This window comes from Phasianus colchicus, chromosome 4, assembly GCF_987193195.1.
Source record: "Phasianus colchicus chromosome 4, bPhaCol1.hap1.1, whole genome shotgun sequence".
Classification (NCBI taxonomy): Eukaryota; Metazoa; Chordata; class Aves; order Galliformes; family Phasianidae; genus Phasianus; species Phasianus colchicus.
This window is the reverse complement of record NC_143439.1, coordinates 55,973,391-55,994,311: the sequence shown is the minus strand read 5'-3', so window position 1 is coordinate 55,994,311 and position 20,921 is coordinate 55,973,391. Positions and strand designations below refer to the sequence as shown.

Below are 20,921 nucleotides of genomic sequence, written 5' to 3'. Positions count from 1 at the left end.
CTATGTCTAAAAAGATAAAACTGGGTCCAATCCAGGTAAGTACAATGTGCTGTGAATGACTGATTTTCAAATGGCAAGAGTACTTTCCTAAGATGAAAAGTAAGGCACATAAAAGATTTTTTGTTCACTTAACCTAGTCCCATATATCTATTTTTAAGTAAACTTGTCAGAAAGCAATGATTTGACTCATAAAAAATTGGTAATTGCTTTCTTACTTTCATTAAGTCTTCAGTCAGACTGAAAACATATAATATAATATGGCAAGGAATAGATATTTCTCTGTTTGCCACATTTTCCAAAGCCCTGTACACTTCTATGAGGCACTGTTCATCTCAATCTTAAAATAAAAATCACAGATTCTTCTGCTGCTTTTGATAGGATGATCTTGACTTTTTTGAAATTCATCTTATAAAATAGTTTAAAATTTCAAAATTTATTCTCAATCCTTTTGATTTTTTTTTTTTTTTTTTTTTTTTAATTTATTTATTTATAGAGAGAAAACTCACTGGAGACTTCGGGACCTTGTGACACATTTTATTTTAGAACACACTGCTACTCCCTGTAGAAATCTTGAAAGATGATGTCAGCAAAAAAAGAAGTCATTATACTTGAAGATTTCCACAGGGAAAAGCAAAGCATTCCAAAAATGCCTTCCACATAGCCTAGAGATATTTTCTTTCTACTGTTTGGGTAAGCAGTTAAGAACAGAAAGAAAAACTTTTCTAAAAATGAAAACAATAAAAGGGAGTTAAGTGCCAAAATACTGTTGAAATGGAGTCAACCATATCTAAGTTGTCCCATTAACTGTTGCTGAATTGTGTTCAGTTTAAGTCTAACTGTGCAAGCCCTCAAGGGAGAAGAAGCCACACGAATCCTGAAGAGCTCTATGAATAAAGAATTTTAAGGGGAGGACCTACCATCAATATTTAATTCACTTTGTTGAAGGTTGAATTATAATTTGAATTAAAGAGCAATATGTCTGGATTTTTCCATCTAACATCATGTTGCACAGCTGTCTTTGCTACTCACATGGTACCTAAACTTTGCTAATTTATAAAAAGAGAGATCTTGAAGAGAAGAACAATAAACCAAGGAAGCCAGGTAATTGGCAACTTGATTTAAATACCCCTTTACGAGTAGACTATGTGATGTCAAACCCATTCTCTTCCTACTTAGTTTTTCCTTTCCTGTTAAAAGAAGTTACATGTACAGCCCAAATAAACTGCTGGATAAACGTTTTAAAGACTAAGTCACACTAATATCCATGTAAGAAAGTCCTTAAGATCAAGAAGCAGCACAAAAAACAGGAAGCTAGACAGACTTTTTTTTTTCTTCTCCACCTTTCCATTTTTTATTTTTTGTTTCTGTTGTCCCTTTCAATATAGCTCTGTTAAGGCCTGATGCACTTTGTCTCAATATCAAATATATTTAGATGATTTCCTGAAAGGAGAAATGGAGAAATGAAACAGATCCCTTGTATTGAAAGTTTTAAATATCAGATATGCTTTAAACGAGAATGTAAAGCACTCATTTCAGCATTCTTTAGGTATGTACATCAAGAGATAAAAGAGATATTAAGAAATAATCACATAAAACAAGAAATTGTTCTTCTGTAAAAACAGTTTAAAATAAGTACTTCTACTATTACTAGTTATCATAATCCTTTTCTAGCTGAACTGCAAACTAATCAAAATATCCAAACCTACTACCATCCATATTAAATTAATTGCTGGATGACTAGCAAAAAAATTCCATTTTAATAAGACATTAAAAAAAAAAAAAAAGACTATTGCCTCACAAATTGTGTTCCCACCTGGAAAGCTAAAGTTGGCTGCAAGATGGAAAAAGCAATATAAAAAGAATTACTTCAAGAGCTCTTTTCTAAATCACTGTCAGTTCACTACCGTGAGAGCTTTATAACAGCACTGAAGTGTTTTTAGTTCCATAAGGTGACATCCACATGCAACACTTAGAACTAGCTTTAATTAAGGTCTAATATATCCCCAGATTGCCCCTAGTTAGTATTAACAAAGTCATTTGCTTTAATGACTACAGAAACCATGATCCTGAACAGGCTCTACATTAATTTGGTAAAAAGTAACAAACTAATGTAACCAGGCTATTCTCTTTTTCTCAGTTTCTATCCTCAATCCTGATGATAGCGTCTTAGAGCTTGAGGGAGAAGAGCAAGAGTGCAGGCTCTCTTTTAGAGAAAATACCTTTAATTCCTGAATATTTCTGAGCATAAATTTAGTCAGACTTTGTAACTTATCAATAGAAATTAATCGATACATACAATAGTCAATTTAGTAAACCTTTTTCAGTAGGAATTTTTTTTTTTTAAAGTAGTATAAGTAAGTAGCATTTACTAAGAAGCTTACCCCACAAGTAATTGCAATAGTTTCTGAATCTCCTTTTTGTTTTAACTCTCATGACAAGCATTTATTTGAAACAGAACTGTAGCCATGTTTTATTATATGAAATTTTTAGTTCTCGTTTTTGAAAATTTAGCATTTTGTTGTAACTTGTGCTTTGAAAAACTTTGGAAAAGAAGTTTCAAAGTGAGCACATAGCTAGTAAATAAACTGCAGCAACTGAATATATTTCTGCTCTCTACTAAAATTACTGGTATGGCATTGACAAGTACTAACACAGCATTTTTTTCGGTTTTGAACAACTGTCCCATTGAAGTCTTTAGTGTAGGCCCTGAAAGTCTGAAAATATAGCTAAAAATGAGTCTTGCCTTCAAACCCAGTTGAGAGCTCATGTGCCCAGTGTACCACCTCAGTATTATAATCTGCTTTTAAAACTCTCATGAGTTTGCAAAATCTAATGACCAATTTTCTTACATGTGGTTTTGACACAAAATGTAATCTGATAATCAAAATGTGAAATTTAAAATGTTTGGAAAAGTGTCAGATTTTCTCATTATTACTTAGATTTTTCTAATTATTAGATGTAACAAAAGCTTGCAGACAAGTTTGCATTGATATTTTGCTATAATGATGAGCAAGTCTTCTTACAAGAAAAGAGATTTCAGAAAAAAAACAAATATTTCAGCTGTTCCCTTAAACATTTTTAAAGTGCTTCTCATTAACACTATAGCTCTCCATAAGACAACTTTAAAACTAATGGTTTACTTTTTATCAATATTAAAAAAGAAAGAGTAAACTCATAATAGCAGGATTGGTATCCAACCTAGCATAAAATGAGGCTCTAGACAGAAATTTAGTTCAGGTGAAAATTTCCCATTTTCAAATAAAGATGAAGAGAAAAATTTAATGGTAAAATTCTAAAGAAAAGGCTCTGGCTTATATAGTGATACAAACCATTTAATATTATTCTTTAGAATAGGCTAATATTTACTTGAGTTCAGCTCCCTGTGTTCAACTAACAATTGCAAAATTCTTCACTTGACTGAAGGCATTTTCTCTATACATGTTAATATGCAGTTCTTATAGCATCTGACTGCATTTCTTAAATGGGTCATTATACAATATCTACATGGTACTGCCATGGGCTACAACACAGGAAACTTCCAACATAATTTAATCAAGCAAAGTGAAAACATGAGCAAGCTCCAGCCCCACTAATCTGGTTTACATCTTCACTGGGAAATGAGAACAGCTTTGTACACATCCCAGACTTAGGCTTTGAAAACTTCTGTAAAAGCCAGTATGAATGGACTTAGGTTATCCAGCTGACCTATTCACTTCATTTAGAAACACCATGCGTATACAACAAAATCAAATACCATACATGCAGACACAGTAAAGAAATGAAGCTAATAAAGTTTTCTTGCATTCAGCTAATTGAGAAGTAAATTACTTAACACTGAATGCATAAAACCATTCTTTTCTAATCCTTAATCTATTAGTTACACAGTGCATCAAACTGCAGAACCACTCTTTCAATTTCATAGGTAACTACTGCTTTCCTTGCCATTTGCTTAAATATATTAATTCCAGTTTTCTGTTCTCCTCAGCGAGAACTATTCCTGGTATGATTTTTAAATACAAAAGTTTGTATAGAAATCTAAAAAGATGAAAAATGTCATATTTTGGTGGCCACAAAAACAAAAGCATCTCTACAAATTCAATTACAATTAATGCACCTATAGCATATAATGGCAGTTCTTAAAGTCATTTGTTTCAATCACATTATCACTGAATGGCTGAGGTTGGAAGGGTCCTTACCTCGTCCCACCCCAGCCCCAGAAGGGACACCAGAGCAGGGTGCCTAGGCCTACTTCCAGACGCATTCTGAAGATCTCCAAGGTGGAGATTTCACAGTACCCAGTCAGCCTGAGCCAGTGCTCCATCACCAACACAGCACTACCTGATGTACAGAAGGGACCTCCTGTGCTCCAGTTTGAGTCCATTGCCTCTGTCCTGGTGCTGGGCACCACTGAAAAGAGCCTGGCTCCGTGACCTCTGCATCCTGTCTTCAGATGTTTCTACTTATTGACGTTTCCCCTAAGCCTCCTCTTCGCCCAGCTGAACAGTCCCAGCTCTCTCAGCCTCTCCTCATAGGAGACATGCTCCATTCCCTCTATCTTCTGCATGGCTCTTCACACAACTTTCTCCATTATGTCCATGTCTCCCTGGGCAGCCCAGAAAGGGCACAGTATTCCAAGTGTGGTCTCCTAGTGCTAAGTAGAAATTTTCAGTCACTTTCAGCCCTCAAAAAATTGCCCTTAATTCCTTCTTGTCTTCCAACAAAGAGTAGCTCTGCTTTCACAGAACTCCGGGAAAAAGAAATCTGTATGGCGTTTAAGCAAAGTGAACATGGAGGACAAGAAATGAAGTCTTCATCTTCAAGATTTTAAAATGTTTTTCATAGTAGGCTGAGATGTTACTTACAAGAGCTAAGAATAAATCTGTTAGCTGCGTCATTCCTGAGATAATTGGATTTGGAAGCAATTTAACAATGTTTAAAAGAAGCATAATCACTCTGAACAATACATATGAATCCTTAGGACAGGAAGGCATTGCAAGGTGTAGTTTCTGAGCTTAAAAATATGACAAAGACTAAATGAAGTTCCTTTGGCTTTGTGGCCATTTCTAAAGCGAGCAAGAGAAGTCTTAGATCATACAGTCATGGTGTGCAAGGAAAATTCTATTCAATTGCTACAAACAAACTACAAATGTACTTAAAACCAATCAGGGAGTAGCACAGCTTGTGCACTCTAATTTAAAATTTCAGATTTTAGTGCAATCACAAGCAGACATTGCCCGGAGTTGTGGATGCTCCAACCCTGGAAATGTTCAAGGTCGGGTTACATGGGGCTTTGAAGCAGCCTGATTTAGTGACTGATTGGAATATGTCCTTGCCTATGCCAGAACTGTTTGAACTAGATGATTTTTAAGGTCCCTTCCAACTCAAAACACAAAACATTCTATGACTTTATAATGTAATTATTGTCTTATTTTTCCTCTTTTTGTACTGATTTTATATAATTTTCTGTTAATAATTAATTGCCGTCTGAAACACAGAAGTTACAAGTTACCAGTGCATGTCTATATAATGTTGCAGAATGCAGCCTGCTATATTACCAATCTAATACACATACCAAGTCCAAAACTGAAATTCTAGCACACAGTATTCTACTTTTAAAACCTGCAATGCTTATTTTTGACACAGCTGTTTTCCTGTTCAATAATGCATTTTGCAAATGGAAAATTTGTAATGCTGTACAAACTTCTGCACATTACCATTCTATAGGCATAACGACATGAGTAGCCTGAATACACGTAATGACTATTATGTCAATCAGTGCAAGTGATTGTAGTTATCAAGTACTGAGGACTGTTTCTCCTCAGTGATGCCGTTGCTTGGTGATAGCGATTAGATTTTGAAACACCTCTAACAAGGGATTTGGCTTTAATAACTTACAATCTGCAATTTTGGTGAAATTAATATCGACTCCGAATATTTTACTGTATTTTAGTAAACCCTAATATATATAGGTGCAAAGCATGTCTCCATAAATTCCCTGAACTAGAAAGAATGACATGTGAATTCTGCAAAGTAGGTGAAACTAATTCAACAAACACCCAATTTCTGGTCCCCTGGAGAACTGGAAGTCTCTCACAGTGCTGTCTGGCGTGTGAATGTTTACATTTTCATTCAGATCAGGAGCATGCTTTTAGAAGTCATCACCTAACAGCCCCTAGGTACCACATTCTGGTTTAAATCATGAATGGATGGACAGTGCACAAATTGGATACTTTGAGACGGAGCTAAGTAAGAAGATGTGCACCAGAATATCAGTTACTGAATTCTAACTATTAATGGGTATTCAGTTAATCAAACTTGCCAGCGTGATGCCCATCTACAAGAAACATACAAAGAAAGATCCAGGGAACTACAGGCCCATCATCTTGACCTCGGTGCTAGGAAAGGTTATAGAGCAGATCATCTTGAGGGAGATCACATAGTGTGGGACAATCACAGGATCAGGCCCATCCAGCATGGGCTCATGAAAATCTGGTCCTGCTTAACCAACCTGATCTCCTTTCGCACTCAGGAGACCCATATAGTGGACGAGGAAAAGGCTGTTAATGTAGTCTGCCTAGACTTCAGCAAAGTCTTTGACACTGTCTCCTGCAATATTCTCCAGGAGAAGCTTGCAGCTCATGAACTGACAGATACACTCTTTGTTGGTTAAAAACTGACTGAATGGCTGGACCCAGTGAGTACTAGCGAATGGAGTTAAACCCAGCTGGTGACCAGACACAAGTAGTGCTCCCTAGAGGTCGATACTGGGGCCAACTCTGTTTAAGGTCTTTATTGATGATCTGGGTGAGGTGATTGAGAGCACCTTCAGTAAGTTTGCAGGCAATACCAAGCTGATAGGATCTGCCTGGTGGTAGAAAGGCCTTACAGAAAGATCTGGACAGGCTGGATTTCTGGGCTGAGGTCAACAGTATGAGCTTCAACAAGATCAAGTGTCGAGTCCTACACTTTTGTCACAGCATCCCTGTGCAACACCACAGGCTTGGGACAGAGTGGCTGGAAAGCTGAATCTTATTTTAAGATGGTGAGAATTTTAATTAAAAAGTATTGTTCATCAGGGGATAGGTTCACAATGTGGATCTCCTTACAGCACTATCAAAGAGTAAATGATTGCTGGCTTAATAGCTCAATAAAAAAAACTAATGACTAGCCTGATAAAAAGTTATATAGAAATAGGCACAACAAATAAATTTAATTGCATGCTTTATTTCTAGGTAAGGTCAAGTGTCCAACACAGTCGTCCTGAAGGAAAAAGACAATCCTAGACAGATTTATAGCACGTACAAATTAAATTACAGAATGGATACTGTGAAGGCAAAGCCACACAATTTAAAAAACACATTAGTTATAATAAATGTTAACACCATGAAGTTGCCAAAGTATACACAGAAGAAGAATCTGTTACGTGTGTAAAAATCAATGTTTTCCAAGCAAGCTGAACACAAGAAATGTTGAATGGTATAAAGTCAGAGAGTCAGCTTAGTGCCTCTGGAGAACTGCCTGATAAAAGGCTCCGCCTGGGCTAGTTAACACAGCTTTATCACATCTCACCACTGAATTCAAACACACAGTTTAATTTATTAACATCCACAGATGAGCTATCACAGAACTTTCCTGAAGAGAGTTCTAAAGTGCCATACCCCTAAACTATCAAGTGATAAAAATGAATTTGGAAAAGATAGATAATAAATCCTCTGTGGCCATTTGCATTGTAATGTAATGCAAGATCGTGATTTTAGTCAGGCACTGGACAAAAGTGAAAGTCTTTCGGTGTATATACACCAAAAACTGAAGCTAGGAAGGATTAAACTGGCATAAAATACTATATCCTTCATAATTAAAGCCTTATATACATCAGCCTTGAAAAATGAGAGCAAAATGAGCACACACTATTTTATCATTATAACAACATTTGGAAAAAACACTCATAAAAAGCAGAGGCACATTTTCAAGTGTGAGCACTGATAAAAAATCTGAATAACAAGTGTTTGAAACTTCAAAAGCTTCACTATTGCCTACGACACTGACTTTTCATGTTAAAAAAAATGTTTAAAGCAACCGTCTTCAGTTTTTATTTATGAAGGAGAGAAAGATGTTCATGTTATGTATCAAATGTTCAAGAGCTGAAATATCCTTAGAAAACAAGCAGTTCATAAAAAGTTCACTCACAAAGTTTTCCTCTCATTTCCATAACTCCTTTCTGAAGGTCTAAACCCCATAGCTAGAAAGCTATGCAAGTTGAAGCTGTCTTTATCTCCATTTATTTGGAAATCATATCACAAAAGAGACAAGTTCTGGAGGCCCATACAGATCCATGCAGTATTCCATCAAACTTCCCACAGAAAAAGGAAGAGTCAATGGTTGTTATTTCTTGTAAGACAGCAGCTCTTACCATCCCAGATTCCTGAGAACTATGAAAGATTTGCTGCACTGCAAGGATGCTTACTTCACAGTGATTACTCATCAAACAGGTGCTGGGAGATTACGTTCTCACCTCTGTTGAGGATGTAACTCCTACCATTAACAGGGGGAATCTGTAAATCTCCTATGTGCGAGGCATAACTTTTGGAGCTAAGATTAAAATTGCACCAAACCCTTTTTCCTTTACCCCCACTCCCATTTCAAGCACTGTGGTCAGTATACAACTTTGAATTTATAAGACCAAAAAAAAAAAAAAAAAACCTCTCAAAGATTCATTTGTAATATAAAAGACATAAGGTAGAGTTACACATAAATAACTTATCCTATAGAAACAGAAAGAAAAACTATTTAGGTAATACATGTCCACCTGGGAGATCTGACACTGGAATATATGGGGTACAGTTGTAAAAGGGGCAGTCATTCTTACCTGAAAGTATAAATAACATAACAGTCTAATTTTCATGCCATAATGTTTTTGCCCTATTCAGCTGTAAAACCTGGGGTATGTATTTCATCAGTTATGTGTTCTAGGATTTAAAAGTACAATTTACTTTAGAACTTAGAAAAACTTTTACCACCAAACACAAATCCTGAGGTAAATTATTTATCAATGTTGTGAATCACTTAGTAATAGTGGATTTTAAGTACATATAAGACAAAAAGCTGCCTGGACTATCATAAATATTTGATCCTGTCCTTGGCCATCAGGATAGATAATAAGAGTCCTCAACTTATCTCCTGAACTATTCTGTAATTCTACATCTTTATTGCTTTTATCTGAAAATTACAAATGCATGTAATAAAAACGCTGAGCTGCATTTTGCATTTCTGCCCTGAGTAGACAACTGTATGTACTCAGCATCCTCAGAAGAACATATATCTAGAAACTTGACTGAGTGTACATCTTTTTATTTTATTGTAAGACAGAAAATCCTCAGCTTTGGTGGTGTTTGTGTACTTTTACTTTTCTTAAAATATGTGTTTCTCAAATAATGATACCCAGATACATGAGCATTCCTTGAAGTTTTGTTTCCCAGAAAGCAAATAATTAGCTGACTCTTTTTAAGAGTAAGTTATAATTATGCTGGTCTCCACTGGAAATATTCTCCAAAATCCTGAGCAGGGAAACAGCCTCTGTTTTGATGTGTCATTTTGTCTCTCATATACTTTCGTTAGTATTAAAAGCTTCCATTAGCGTTAGCACTACAAGGTGTATTGTCAGACTGGCTTTATAGGAGCTATGCTATCTTCTTTGGTTTAATAAATTTAATAAATTATAGACTATACAGGAAGAGATAAAAGCTTTCTTTCTTTCCTTCTCTGTAAGAGATTTCAGAATCTAGAGGACTAAGAGTCGACTGTTCAAACATTTTTGACAATGCATATTCCTTAAGTACAACAGGATAATTCTCAGTTGTAAACACTACACTGTATTGCAATGGTCCTATGTTCAGACCTTCTAATCAAACTGAAACAGGCACTAAGGCAACAAGAAATTTACATTAATTGCTTCAGTTCAATATATATTTAATCAGTATGCCCTCTCTTTCAAAATGAAGTGTTGTTTTAGCATTATTCCAACAAGTAGATAAACTGACACTGATTTCTTAACTATATGCCTACTACTGAATTCAGACTTCTAAAGCTACATCTGCAAAATGGATAACACACCATCCATATGAGCAGCATTGTAAGTTGCCATTTGCCAAATAACAGTTTAATAATGTCATCAGCTTGTTGCTGTTGTTTTCAGTGAGGAATTAGTCTCTCAACTGACAGCTGTTTATTCGTGTATTCTTTGTGATGCAGCATATTGGAAAACACACCATTAGTGTTACGGTTCTTGAAAGGAAAATAGACAAAAAAGCCTACTTTCTTCTTTAATTGAAAAAGCCTTAATAGACTGTCAGTCTAGTAGCAATTTAATATATTGTTAGATATTTACTGACACCTTTCAGATAGTTTGGCATTCTATTGTGACCATGCCAAAATGCTTTTGATTGTATTTTTAAATATTATCTTTGGAAAGAAAAAAAATCTCAAGAGGTCTGTTATAACTCACAGCTCACTTCTTGTTTCTAAGTGTATTGAAACCTCAAACTGTTTTATTCTATTTTAAGATCAGAAAATTAGTTGAGTAAAAAAAAAAAAAAAGGTGCAAATGAAGCATATATTTTTGCAAGTCTACATAATACCTAAATGGTGAAATGGTGTAGGACCTTGCCAGCTAATTAAACAAGGTATTCTATTAACTGCAGTCCCACTATCTTACATATTAACAAACATTTAAAGCGCTAGGGGGGAGAATGGGATAGCCAGTGTGCCACGTAAAGAACTCTGTCACCATACACCTTTAGTTAGATGTGTTCCTTCCTTCCTTTAACCTCATCATATTTTTCCTGCTGGCTATTGGAACTCAGCTTTATAAAACTTGCATAGTGTCCCACCAGTTCACTGGAAGCATCAGATATTCTCCTTTTCTGTGACAATCAACCAATTTTGAAAACAATTAACTGCATAACATCTAAACATCATCAGAACAAGGAATAAGATTATATCAAGAAGGAGAGAAAGGGCTCTTTTGGGTGAGGGGTTCATATGACCTTTCCAAGTGGCAAACAAATAGAGGCAAAACAGGGCCATTGCTTGAACAACTCAGAGGCTCAGCCTTCTTCTGCAAAGGGGGCATTCACCACCCTTTACTAAAACCATCTTGCTGTTCGGCCTCTTCTCTCCCCAGTGCCCTGAAAGGGACACAAGTGTGTAAACCTACAGGAACGGACTGAAAACAATGGCTTTAAAATAAACAAAGCTAATGGAGAACTTCATAATATACATTTCAGTTACCAGCAGGTGGATGCTGCCAGCACACAATACTACAGAGGAACAGTATGAATTTATTTTTCTTTACTTCCTACAGTATTACTAGACGTGATACTTTTTATAATGCTGCATCTCGGAATGCAACCAAATAACCTCAGATGCACATAAGTCAACATGGAAAAGGAAAAAGAGAAAGAATAGAAAGAATGAATCATTAAAGATGTAGAGTTCACATACTGAGCATTGGAATATAAGTCAATGGTCAAGATGATAAATGACACCTGGGTATCATTTCATTAAAAATAGGCATGCTGTCAAAACTCAAGACCTATGGTGATCTGAGGAAACACCTACCATACTGCAACCAGCATTCAATAAAGCAAAACACAATTCTATCACAGGATCTACTTGAAATACATCATTTCTATTGCTTCAGAAAAGCATTCATTAGGGATTTTTCCCCTGTGCATGGTAGATGAACACAGTTTATTTATCTCCAGGTAAAGATAATAGAACAGCAGATCCCACAGTCAGCTTGCTCAGATACCACCAAAGCCACATGCATGAGAAGGCATTTCTTGACATTTTTTCCTCACATTTCTTCTACCTGTTTGGGTGAGGACTCAAGATGCACCATTCAGCTTGTCGTTACCCCAACACCCATCTGTCCTGCACACAAACACTTGTGCTGCATCCTTCCCAGTGCTGGTGCAAACAATACGTGTGCAGGGGACACTTTCTGCTGAAAAGCAGTCTGGCATGCTCTAAAACAGCCTCAAGAAAGTCAAACCTTCATAGGATAATCTTTGAGACCACTAGCAGCAACATTCACATAAAAGCATTAAAATAGTACTCATTCTTTTAAAAGATATAAAGTTTAAAAAAAAAAAAGATATATTGTTAATCTGTTATTTAGCCTGTTTATATCTACATATTAAAAAATTAATAATCTTGTTTAGTTGCAATGACACCTGTATCTGACAGATACTATACATGGTGAAACTGTCAGAAGATCATCATTTCAAATTGCATGAGACAAGATATTAAAAATAAATGAAAAAAATGAAAAAGCCAGCAACTGTACTTGTCCTCCATTATGATTTACTGCATGCATGTAGGACGTTGTCCACTTAGTGTAATTGCTTTCGTTGCGCTGTGTCTATCTTGTGTTTGGCACAATGTTGTCTTTCAACATGTTTTTATTAAAATTTGTAACAGCACTACAACATATGTTCTAAGTCAAATAGATTTCATAATTTTTTCTGGGGTTTGTCAGCACTGATCAAACCAAACTGTATTCGCAAATGCATGTGAGATGGAGTAGAATATAATTTCTTTCTTATAAAATGTTATTTTGAATTAAAATTTGAAACAAAAAATTATAGAGGCAGTACAAGCAAAGAGCAGGACATACTGTAGTATGACAACTCTTAAGTAATTAAAAACCATGCTTTGGAGTGCAACCAACAAAATGAAAAAGATAATATTACTGCATTTGATACACAGAGATATTTGTTAATATTGCAGCTCCACGTATGCAGTGACTCAGTGATATCATCTGAATCATTGTTTCAGCTCTATTTCATAAAACTGTTCAAGGATTTGGAAATCAATTGGTACAGATTACTAGCCATATTTCTGTGAGAACATACAAGAAACAGGCTGAGGATCTAACTCAAGAAGTCCTCTACTAGAGCAGTATAAGCATCACTATCTTCATTGTTTTTTTCCCTACTGCACCCTTGTACAGCAGGGGAAATAGCTAGAGTACAACACACTGTATATGCCCAGACAGCAAGTACACTTCTGGCAGCAGCAGCAGCCAGGCAGTACAAATTAGGGAACCCCCAAGGTACTATTTCACATAGATATTAAGAGACTGGAGATACATTCTGATCTTTTTACTGTTAACTGTGTAGATGAGCAATTCAGTAAGAGGTTTGGGTCATTTGATTTTATATCAAGATATACCAGAGATATAAAGCCTTTAATTACTGCTAGTATTTCCAGTACAGCTGTTTCCTTTCTTTACATGCAATCACAAATTCTCAAACTGTGTTTCAGTTCCAGGTTTAGCATTCTCCTGATCTGCACAAATATTAGGATCCTTATTCACTGCAATTATTCCAAGTGGTATCAAAGGGTTTATAGGAACAGTGAGAAGAGTAAATGAGTTAACAAGATGATGTGCTCTTCTGGTTGTTCCCACTTTGGGCAAGGATAAATGAGTTTATGGAAGAAAAAAAAAAAGCACATCACACTGTGACAAAGCAGACCCATCATAAATGTTTATGGCTACATCTTTAAAATTCTAATAAATCCTAACTGTTACTTCTGGCTTACAAGTACAAGCAAAAATTATTCAAAAATAGGAAAAAGACTAAAGCAATATTCATAAAAATTCTCTCTGCTGGAAAGGTAACTGAAAATTGAGAGACCAAGACAATGTATCAGTAAAATTGGTCTTTCTTCATGTCCTTGAAATAGCAAACCCTTTCTTATCAACCGTATGGAACAAAGAAATCACCTTGCAATCTATGTCTTAGGACATTTAAAGCCTTTATTTTTGTATAACAATTTCTATGTGTCACCACTTAGTCATTTTGTGGCACAATGCTATAATGTGCACTAGAGGGCTAGACACCTCAGGGTGCTCCACAAAGCTTCTGGACTTGCATTTAATTTGGTGAAAATATCTAGCCTACAAATATATTTTCTCTTACAATAAAGTCCAAACATTAAATTGTGAAGTGTTCTTAAGAGAGCAAGACATTTATAGCTAAAAATTCCCTTTTACCATGCCCTCCACCTGTAGTTTCTCCAGAGCACACATAAGCTTCTGTGGCTTTTGTACCACTGTCTGTTTCACTGCAGCATAACTTACACAACAGATGATCATGACTATAAACTGTATCTCAAAAAAAAAAAAGGGTTTTATAGGTGAAAAAGAATACAAAAAAGAAAAGCTACACTACATTTATTTCAGACCTTTGACAGAAAGCTAGATCCTTTTAATACCACGTTAAGTCTCCACTAGGCTGCCAGAAATACAACACAGTATGAGTTCAAATACACAGTTTTCTTCTGTTTGAGTTTATTCTTAGGGGTGAATAAATTCAATATATCTTTCCACCCAACAACATATTTTAAACTGCTGCCAATTTGTAGTTGTCTATAGACCTCTCACATTCATAGCAGCAAGATCAGAGCCCAATCTCCACTGCTGTCACATGCATGAAGGCAATAACGCAGAACTGATTTCCCCCTCAGTGTGAGTGGAAAATGAAAATAAAATAAATCCATGATCTACACGATGCTACAATACAAGTCTCCTGTAATACAATTGCAAAATAATAATGAAGAACATCACAAAATAAGTGGATTCCAGGCTTTTCACAGCCCTACAGACAAAAATATATATGCACATTGCGTACATTTTCACTTCTCTTCCAGATTGCATCTGATGTACTCAGTGAGAAACCTGGGCCAAATACTGACTAGCCAGCAAAGCAATAGGAAGCAAAGACCTCACCACAGAAAACATGATTTTGAAGTGACAAATGCTATCAAAAAATTAACACCTGTTGTCAACCTTTTGTCCGTTTACTTCTGACACAGACATAAATTATAGCTCAAGCCAAACATTATGGAGATATAATGTCCAAAATTGTCTGTTAACCATCCCTAGCTGTGCCACCATGCTGTGCTCTCAGCAAACTAAGTTTTTATGTCTGGAACCCTCACGAATAGGCCAAAGGCTTTTAATTAAATTGTGTGTCAATAAATAAGAGAATCCTTCTTGGTTCAGACTGTATTGACTACCACTACCAGAAAAAATAATAATAATAATAAAGAAAAAAGAAAAAAAAAGGATTTGGCTCCTGTCCCAGCACACAACCTTGTGCCAATATTTTCTCTCTCATCTCAAATAGGAGTAATGGCCTCTGCTAATAGCAGACAATATATGACCAGCATTCATTTGACAAGCAAGGTTCTGAATACAATCTATTCTGGTGGTCTGTACGCTTGCAAGAAAGAGAGGACAAGCAGAATTTGGGGGGAAGGATAGCAGGGCAGGCTAGCAAGAATGCACTTATCTGTGAAACAGTGAAGCAATCAGGCATTGTGGTATTTTTAGATACTTTCTTTTTCAAGTGCCAAAAGATTCTGAATAAATCACAATGGCAAACAGGATGGCCGAGATGGGATAGATTACAGCTGAACACTGCACAGATCAAATATTCAGTTCCAACCCAAAGCACGAGTCCTAAGTGCATATCTGATACACTGTAAAAGCTTTCCGTGACACAAGCTATCTACTTCTCTTACTGCTACATTAACTGCTAGATCCCATCTGCCTCTCTATATTTCATAAAGTCTAAAACCACCTAGAGTCAGTTCTCTGAACGCAGTATACTTGAAAATCATTCACACATTTGGTTATCTATATTAATTCTCCTAGCATGATTAAAAGCTTCAAAGATTAATGAAAACAATATTTTGTGCAAAACCTATAAAGTTGATGCTGGTGGAAAGCCAAGGCATTTTCAGCATTCACACCAAACGTAGCTCTCAGTATTAGAATTTTGCATCTAATCATTGCTTCATTTGCTCAGTGAATAGAGAAACTAGAGAGGAAGGCAAAGACTAAAATTTTAAGAAGAGGCTTACACTGCATACAGTACTTCAGTTCTTTCCTCCATCCTGCATGAATAAGAAGTATGTTTTTACATACAAAATACTTGCATTTACTTGCATTTGTGGTATAAAGAAATCTCCTTTATTAGATCAGTAGTCCATTTAATTTATTCCTTTCCTTGCATATTTCTAACTTACACAAAATGCATGGCATTTCAAAGCAACCTTTCTGACTGTGGCTCCTACAAGCAGAATGCATCTGTGTTACGAAGGAATCAGGCAGAGACACAGGAATACATGTGCATGAGATAAAATGACAAGAAAGTGTCTCAAATCTAAGATGAAGAGTGTTTAGGGACAACAGGTCATTAGTAGAAAAAGTGACATTGACTGCTGATAGCTTGCCCTATGGATGGAGCTCCTAGGCAAACCAGAGTTCTGATAAGAGCAATGATGTAAGGCACTTGCAAAGTCACTGCTTCTCATTGCGTCAGATGAATCCAAACTGGGATATGAAGGACTTTGTCCAACATACACCTCCCTTTTCCAGTATCCCTCAATAGGGCACACTCTCATTAATATCAATCTCAAGTGGAATTAGAAGCTGTTTCTTCATTCCTCATTTTTTCTGTCACTGTTTTCCAGTGCATATTTTGAAAACTTTCATCATTTTTCTTGACATTTGTTTTCCTATGTTCTTATATTTAGCTCTTTTCTTATGTAGCTTTTTGTCCTCTTTAACTGCTCCCACTGTCTCACAAGAATACCTCGAGCAACAAGAGCAAGCTGTTGGTTAAAACCAAAAGTGATCACTACTGCATAAGGATCTCTTTAAGGTATGACAGAGAATACTAAACTCCAGGATCACTTAAAGTTGTACAAACACTTTTCAATGGTACTAGTTGTTCTATCTGTTGTCATTTCTCCATTATGCACAATCTCTTTCCTACATGCAGCATTTGAGACTGCTCTGTTTCACCATACAGAAAACTTTGAGACTTGTCATAAAAAATTTCACATCTTTTGTAGAGATTTCTGTTGTCTAAATAAGGAAATGGTTACTGGTCAGCACAATCCCCATTTTGAATTTGTGATACCCTACAGTAAAGCAAGGAGTAACCCTGATAGTGCCTTATAAATATTACCATTCGCAGCAGCTTAAATTTATCCTAGATATTCAACATACAAGACATCTCATGGTTAAACTTACTAGAAACAATTCAGTGGGTAAGAATAATTTCCCTCTGCTCTCTTGGTTTTGCCAAGACACTTTATTGCCTTTACCTGATAACAGATGAGTTTTGGCTGCCACTAGCACAAACACAAGTGCCTCACAGATAAGACATGGATAAAGACTTCCATAGGGCCAATGGATGAAACAGTTCACCCTTACAATGGTTGAATATTTCAGACAGGAAACATTTTCTTACTCAACAACTCCCAGTGGTGCTTCAGCCAACACTAGCCTGAATACAAAAGATGTCCTCCAAGCTGCAATATGGTAAATATAAGGGGAAGAGCAGCCAAAGGGCATCATTACTCATTTAAAGGTACAAAGTGTTTCCTGCTTTTGTTAATAATTTTCATAGTTCAAGCTGCCTGTGTGTTATTTCGGCTTCACTTTGCATGGAAAAATGAAGCAGATAAACAATTACACTTCCATTGGTTACATTTTCTGATTCCCATGCAGCAAACCCCTCTGCTGCAGACACAACACTTAAAATATTACTTTTTAAATGGTAGTTTATATTTGAAGAGAAATAGTGAGAGCAAATCTATTGAAAACTAAGTAACGAACAAACACATTCTGAAATGCTGATGGCCCTGGAAAAGGACTGCAAGCCTGGAGGTAGACAATGGGAGAAAAGAAATGCGGACTGGGAAGTTTAGACCACAAAGAATCAAAATTTTTGAGAAGATGAACACAAAAGTGTGCTCTCTCATATAAGAAAGAAGCCCAGAGAGTAAAGCTTCCTTAAAAATCACGCCAGTGGTGAGATGTATATGTTGAGTGGTGATCACCTAAAAGAGAATTTGCTTTTAGCACTGTCATTTTTATCTTTACCTTTTCCATTTCTGGCATAAGAACAAATTTCTGAGAGATGCTTTTCCTACAGTAACTCATGTTCCAATCACATTTTGCTTTTTACTTTTGAACAGTGCAAAAGTGTATGTTGGCTCTGACCATCACAAGTTTAAAATGAATCTAATCCATTGTTCAGTTGTAAAACTGACAAGGCATGCGTATCAAGAGAACCAACACAGAACACAACAATATATAGCTCAACTGAAAACATTTTATTTAAAAATACCATCTTGATCTATCATGTTATTTGTATGGCACTGATTCAGATCATATTTCCCCAGCTTACATAAGACACTTTCCTGTTACTACTATCTAAACCCATAGGATGAAACATTAAGCTGCAAGCACTTTATGCTTCAACATCTACAGCAACGACCCATAAAACAAATTATGCCTCAATAGCAGCTGTGCAAATTCCACTGTGTCTGAGTTATGACCTGAGTTGTGTTTAGCCAACCAGTCCTGTTGGTGTAGCACAGGTGCCAGCACTTGTCAGTGATGAAGAACACTGGGATGGAAAAACAGTGACTTTCTGATACGTAATAGAGAAGAGCTGGAAGGCTGACAGGGGTACATGTAGAGGAAAATGCCTTAATTCCAATTTTGGGGCTGTGACTGGAAAAGCAGTAAAAAGAATCACATTAGTGGCTGAATCCTTTGCTGGATTCCTGTAGTTTATGGTTTTTCTTTTCTTTTCTTTTCTTTTTTTTTTGGAAGATTTAACTTCTGCACAGATAGTTTATCAATTGAGCTGGTAGCCTAAAACTAATTGCACACTCAGAACAAAAGTTCTCTATCCCCAAGGCAAATGATCCTGTACCCTATATGAAGGGCTATGAGCCCTAACATGCAAGTGCATCTAGGGCAGTAAGGAGAGTGAAAAGCTGAGCACAATCCAACAGAGGACATGAGGCTGAGCCTCTTCTGACAAGCAGACTACTTTAAAACATGAGAAAACAGGCAAAGGGTGGAACACTGCTGTCACTCAAGCAACTTCACAACAAAGCTGTTACTGTGCACTGGCATCACACAGTTTACGAGAAATCTAACAACACAAAAGGAAACATGAAACAGTTTTCTATCCTGTCTTAGAGAACAACTTTTCTTATTTCTGACTGGCTATTTTGCAAATTATTCATTAATCCTCCAATCTTCCTCTGCTTAACCACTTGATATGAAACATGGCAGCAGAATGTTACGCACACTGAATCCATACAGCTTTGTTTCTAAACAAATGTTTCCTTCGTATGTTGAGAGTACAGCTCTTAACACCCTGGTAAGGATGGAAGACAGCAAAGTTTGCTTTTCTCCTCCCCAAAACACAAGTTATTTTGCAACCCTTCTCAGGTGTATTCCACATTGCAACGCTGAGGAGAGAAAGGCAGCAGATAGCCTCTAGCTTACCAGAGCACGCTGCTCTCCATCAGGTAGTTATTTAAGCATCGAGAAGATGCAAAGGAGACTAAAGCAGAAACGTGAACGTGGGACTGATCAAATTACCTCCCGGGAGTTCGGTGCGTGGTGCCCCCGGAGGTCCATTCTCAGCCCTGGCTCTTTTCAGTGAAGGCAAAAGTACCAGGTCGGCCACAGCGGGCACCTTACGGCCGGTTTTTGCAAAGCGTTCAGCTCGTCTGAGCCCGAGACCCCTGGCATTAAGCGTTTGCTTACCGTCCCCACAGGCGCACACATTTTTCCAAAACAGCACAGATGCATTTACCCCATGCAAGCAGGCAGCTCCCCATGCAAGCACCACGCCAAGTTGCGAGACTTGCTGCTTAAAGGGAAAGGGGAAAACCCCAAAATAACTACCAAAAAAAGAAAAGAAAAAAAAAATCGCCCCCACGCCGCTCCCGTCCTACCGCCTGTAGAGCTGGCCTCCTCCAGCTGAGCCGAGATGCTCTCCACCCTCCTCACATTCATGCTGGGAGGCGGGAGGCGCCCGGAATCGCGGCGGGGGAGCGCGGCAGCACCGCCGCGCTGGAGCCGCGGAGCCGGAACGGGGCCGCGGACGGAGCGGAACGGTGCGGGCCGGGCGCGGCGCGGTGGAGCGGAGCGGGGCCCCGCCTCGGCGGCAGCGGCACCTCCCCCGCCACCCGCGGCGGCGCGGGGCGGGCCGCAGGGCTCGGGGCCGCCACTTCAGCTTATGCCCCGTGAGGCCGGGCTCCCTGCCCACTCCGTACACCGAGGAGGAAGCCGAGGAGCGGAGTCCCCCGGGGAGCTGGGCGTACCGTGGGGGGGGGTGCCCTGAGAGAGCCCAGCGGCTTCACACAGGTGGTTGTGCATCACCTGTTAACGCCCTGTCTCGGTTGTCGGGACTCGCGTGGTACCGAGCCCTCGCGCTGGGGACGTTACGTACCACGAGGAGCGCGGGCACGGGCTGGAAGCATCGCCACAGCTCACGGGGACTTTGGGAACAGCTCCTGGGCATCACGGCGGCAGCACAGCCAGTGCCAGCAACGCCACGGCTATCAGTGCAGAGCTGAGTGCATATCGTGCATCAAACCCAGTCTTTGCTTACAAAACATGCTATTTGACCAAATTATGGTAAATGGTACTGTAGGATATGAAATCTAGGTAGGCACACATGGAGCAGAGAAACAATGCCTGATAGAAGTGATTTGCCTGGGCCCTTTGAAGGAATTTCAGATAATCCCACTAAAACCAATGAGATTTTACCCTGTGATATCAGGAAAGGTTTGGCTGTTGCACTTAAAGCAAATAGGAAATGGAGTTTTAGGAGACTGTCATAGCACCTCTAATTTTTAAAGACTTTCCATGACACATCTTTAGAAAATGCTTTCACTATGGCAGCTCTCCCAGTTCATTTCTATGTGGAGAGCCCCTTGCTTTTTACTGTTGTTTTCTTTTACGTGAATAACAACTTATTTCATAAATTCCAGTTTTTGGTTTTTTTTTTTTTTTCCATACATTCCCT

The 20,921-nt window shown here is 37.7% G+C and overlaps 1 protein-coding gene across 1 annotated transcript in view; it reads right to left on the bottom strand.

Annotated features, from left to right (window-relative positions):
* The window catches only part of KCNIP4 (potassium voltage-gated channel interacting protein 4), a 381,941-nt gene extending 361,919 nt beyond the window's left edge, over positions 1-20,022 (bottom strand). The window contains exon 1 of the mRNA XM_090139604.1: positions 19,846-20,022. Coding sequence (XP_089995730.1) covers positions 19,846-19,906 — 61 coding nt within the window. The 5' untranslated portion in view covers positions 19,907-20,022. The remainder of the gene's footprint in view (positions 1-19,845) is intronic.
* Between the last annotated feature and the right edge of the window lie 899 nt (positions 20,023-20,921).